At 51.1% G+C, this 4,523-nt stretch overlaps 1 protein-coding gene across 1 annotated transcript; it reads right to left on the reverse strand.

Annotated features, from left to right (window-relative positions):
- Positions 1-755: 755 nt before the first annotated feature.
- Positions 756-4,299, reverse strand: IRX5 (iroquois homeobox 5). The gene is made up of 3 exons (XM_084645074.1): positions 3,983-4,299; positions 2,180-2,585; positions 756-1,802 (listed from the first exon to the last, which is right to left on the reverse strand). Exons 1-3 carry the CDS (start codon positions 4,235-4,237, stop codon positions 1,015-1,017), a joined length of 1,449 nt encoding a protein of 482 aa, XP_084501200.1. The 5' UTR covers positions 4,238-4,299; the 3' UTR covers positions 756-1,014.
- Positions 4,300-4,523: the final 224 nt, after the last annotated feature.

Raw genomic sequence — 4,523 nt, forward strand, 5'->3', positions numbered from 1 at the left:
TTACTTTGCATAAAACACGACACTGATTGGAAGTAATTAGGTTAAAAGATGGTACTGTACTTCGATTTGGTGTTTCTAGTATGTATTTATATATGTATGTATATATATATCCTTATTTAATCTCTCACTCATAAATACATCTCATCTTCATTTTATCTCCTACACTATCCTTTCATTCTTTGACTGTTTCTTCCCTCAAATTAGCCTAAATTACCACAACAAGTAGGTGCTCTTGTTAAAGATTCCCACGTTTAGAAATCCTCTCTTACTTTGCAAATCAGTTTCAGACATTTAATGTTCTAAATTAAACCTCACTTTTAAACAAAGGAGCATTTAAAAGGTTATTTTTGTCACCAGTTATGTATGTATTTTCTCGTGCAAAAACAAGTGGGTTTGATTCTGTTAAAACCTTCTTTTAATTAAAATATATGCATTTAACAATGGCGACTGCAGGTTTGGTTTTTTAAAATCTAATAGGTTATACTTATTTCCTTTATTAATTTATTATACTTTAGCTCACACCCAAGGGGGAAAAAATCAATAGGCGGCAAAAGAGTTAAAATAAACTTGTGTGTGTGTGTATATATAATATATATATATATATATTTTAAAACTATGAAACAATTCGGGAAAAGACACAAATGTATATATTTATATTACGGGAAAACCACATTAATGCCTGTACAGGTGTCTTGATTTCATAAGTTACTTCAAAGATACTGTATTATCAATTTAAATACAAAAAGCTACATTAAATATACAGAATAAGATTTAATACAAATCTTTCTCCTTTTGTGTGTAATTTTTGTTTTGTTTTCACTTGATTAAGACATTTCTGAGTTCTTTTATACTCAGCCATTTCCTATGAACTATAAACTTTTGACTAGGCGTGTGTCTTTGATTTTTTGCTTTGTTTTATTTTTTCTCTTGGTAGTGGAAAAATAACGGCCAAAGTATTAAATAAATTAAAAAAACCCAAAGTCCCAGGGGGAGTTATCGGAGAAGAAGCCAATATTAAATGTTGGACATACCTTTCTTCAGTTCGTAAGGTGAGTCTTTGCAAAGATCTACTTGGGATTGGCTTCTGATCATTTTAGTTTCTTTAGCCAAGGTTTCTGCTCTGTTTAAAATAGTCTGGTTTAATCCATTGAAATGGCTGCTGGGGGCTCCGGCTGCCGGGTTGGTGCCAGCGTGGCTGTGAAGGTGCCCAAAAGTGCTATAGTTCGTGTAGCCCGGGTAAAACGGAGACGCGTAGTAAAGGGACCGGGAGAGGACGGCGCTGTTAGGAAAAGGGCACTGGGAGGAGGGGGACCGCGACGGGGAATGCGAGGTGCTGCTCCCGGCCAAGGGAGGGCCCTGGGTCGGCCCCGCTCCCGGAGACACCTCGCTGCTGCTCTCTTTCGATTTGTCCGCGGAGGTGGCGATCTCGGCCAGGGACCAGAGTTTGGGTTTGGAGAGGGCAGCCTGCTGCGGCGAGTGGATCACCGACGTGCTGTTGCTGGAGGGGGTGATGGGGTGCAGCTCTCCCGGGTGGGGGGCGGTCGCGGCTGCCGAAGGGGGCCGGTACTGGTGCTGGATCTCCTCGCCGCCAGCCGCCTGCTGCAGGATCCGGCCGGCCGGGCACTGCACCAAGGCCGCAGGGCCGGCCGCTTTGGGGGGGCCCGGCCTCCCCTCCAGCCTCTCCTCCAGAGGCTCTTTACAATCCGAGTCACTCAGGCCCCCCTCGGCCTCCTGGCCCGCCGGGGAATGGGGTTCCTGCAGCCGCTCGCAGCCTGGGGCTGCCTTCTGCTCGTCTCCTCCTCCTGTGTGCAAAGGGGGGAAGAGGAGCGCCACAGAAAGTTTGCGAGGGCTCCGGATCCTGAGCCCAAGTTCTCCCCCCATCCACCCGGAGCAGAGGGAATGAAAGGGGCATCCCCGGGCTGCCATGTCCCTCTGCGCGCACACAACTCTCCACAGCTGGCAGGTGACTTTCTGCCCTGGCCTCCGAGCTGCGGCTCAGTGGGGCTGGCGTGGGGGGGGGGGCACAAGGCCATGCCCAGCAGAAACACCCGCTGCCCCGCAGCGATCTCTCCTTGTTCCACCGAGGCAGCTGGCTGCACAGGCCGCCAGGCCAGAACAATCCCCCCAGGCGCCAGCAGCCCAGCTGGGGTGTGCTCTCCCTCTTCCCAATCCCTCCTACCTGTCTCGGGAGCCTCCGGGTCGCCTTTTTCCTCCAGCTTCTGGGGCTCATCCTCGTCGTTTTTCTCGAGGTCGATATTCTCCTCTTCTTCCTCGTCCTCGCTCCGATTCCTGGGGGTCCAGGTCATTTTATTCTCCTTTTTGAGCCTCCTCCGGGCGTTGGCGAACCAGGTGGAGACCTGGGTGAGGGTCATTTTGGTGATGATGGCCAGCATGATCTTCTCGCCCTTGGTGGGGTAGGGGTTCTTGCGGTGCTCGTTCAGCCAGGCCTTGAGGGTGGCGGTGGCATCCCGGGTGGCATTTTTTCGGTAGGCTGGATCTCCATAGGGGTAGGAGCCCAGGGGCGCCGCGTAGGGATGGTACCCCAGGGAACCTGCCATACCTGGTGTGTGGTCGTAGGGTGAGCCCTGGAGAGGGGGTCGGGGGGAAGCGGGCACAGAGCGGACAGTGAGGTCGGGAGCAGCGCAACTGTCACGACACAACCAACAGTGACACAAAGGGCAACAAAATGGGGGAAGAGCCCAAAGGATTACTCGCTTCCCAAATTAAAGTTTGGAGAACAGGAAAATCCCAGAGGCCGTTCCTAGATTGGAGCAGTCAAGCCCCACTGAGCTGTTTCAAACAGAAAGGGAAAATGGCCTAGAACTTTTTTTTTTCTTGGTGCATGTGTCTCTATATGCAACAGACACACAAAGGCTCCGGAGCACATCTGTTTTATCAAATCTGCACACGTTAGCCCAAAGGGCAGAACTGCGAAGGGCAGCGACTGTTCTTCATTCATCCCCCCCCTCCCCCAGCACTAGCCAAGTTTCTGACTTGTAAAGAAACGCGAACCTGACAATCCATTCCTGCTCTGACATATTATTGTGCTAAGCAGCAACCAATTGCTTTTCCCACTGTCTAATTGAACATAACCTTTCCCACAACCACCGCACCAGCTCGGTTCCCTCCCCCGCAATGGAGGCACTCGCTGGAAAAGAGAAAGCAGGGGAAACTCCGCTAAACGCGGCCGAAACCCACGCTGGGTGAGCGGAGATGGGCAACTGTTGTTTTTCTAAAGGGCCGCAGGGTTTTTCGCTGCAGCCAGACTTGCTTTTGGTGAGGGGAAAAACCAAAACCAAAACCAGACTAACTTGTTTTTCTTTAAAAAAGAAACAAAAATACCCCCCCAGACGAGGCCCCCCAAATAAACACAAATTTACTTCTACGCTGAAAATATATTAAACCCGGGGGGGGGGGGGGGGGGAAGCAGCACATGGCCACGCCGTATCGTTTTTTGTTGCTGTTATTAATGCTTCCAAATCGGATTGCAGAGATGGGATTACGGCTTTGCAGTGTTTGGGAAGCCTAATGAAGATTGTGCCGAAGAAACTTACATGGGTGGATCAGCCTGCTTCCCAGGCTGATCCACCCATATAAAAAAATAAAATAACATAAACTGAGAGGCGGTATCCCACCGATTATTTAAAAACAAAACCAAACTCCATTAGTCCAAGGTTTTCTTTGCATTGGCTGTTTGGTGTGTGCGTCCCCTTAACTGAAAACACAATATTTGCATTCATGATCCCTATAATACTTCTTTGCTAGAACCCCACCCTCACCCGAGACACTTTTGATCTGGCAACAGTGTGGACAAATACCGAGGGGGGGGGGGGGAAGGAGAGAGAGAAAGTTGCCAGGGGATGCTAGCAACGTGCTTTCCATCCCCCCTGGCCTCTGCAGGACTCCCCAGTGGAACCCAAACCAGCCCTGCTCGCTCGAGGTCTGGCTAGCCGGGCTTGCCGCCGATCATTGTTGCTCTTACCACGTACGAAGTGAAGGCGGCGGCGGCTGCCGGGTCTGTGCCGTACTGGAGGTGGGAGTTGTAACCCGGAGAAGGGGCGGTGAAGGCGGTAGATCCGGCGTAAGGCGAGAAAGCGGAGCCCGAGGAAGATCTCCCAAGTTCATCGGTCCTGGGTCCCGCGATCACGCTGGTACTGTAAGCCGGGCAGGAGTAGAGAGCCAAGGAAGCGGATGGCTGGTACAAGTAACCCTGAGGATACGACATGGCCAAGCACATACATATACACGGGCAGCAGAATAGCCAGGAGCTGCCGCTCGCTTTGATTTTTCTAGGTGACTTCCCCCCCTCCCCCCCAAGCCCTATGGCCAGGTGGGGCAGCTGGCGGATTAGCAGCGGCGACAGCAGCCCCCCAGCACCTGGCTTCTGGTTCCCTGCGGCTGCTGCTTCTCGCTCAGCTCGCTCGCCTAGCGGGGCTGCGCTTTTTCCCCCCCCCCCGGTTGTTGCTGGTGGTGGTTGTCGCCTTTGGACTGAGAGGCTTTTTTCGAGATCTGTGTTTGGCTTT

Source organism: Lepidochelys olivacea (assembly GCF_965140295.1).
Source record: "Lepidochelys olivacea isolate rLepOli2 genome assembly, chromosome: 12".
Classification (NCBI taxonomy): domain Eukaryota; kingdom Metazoa; phylum Chordata; order Testudines; family Cheloniidae; genus Lepidochelys; species Lepidochelys olivacea.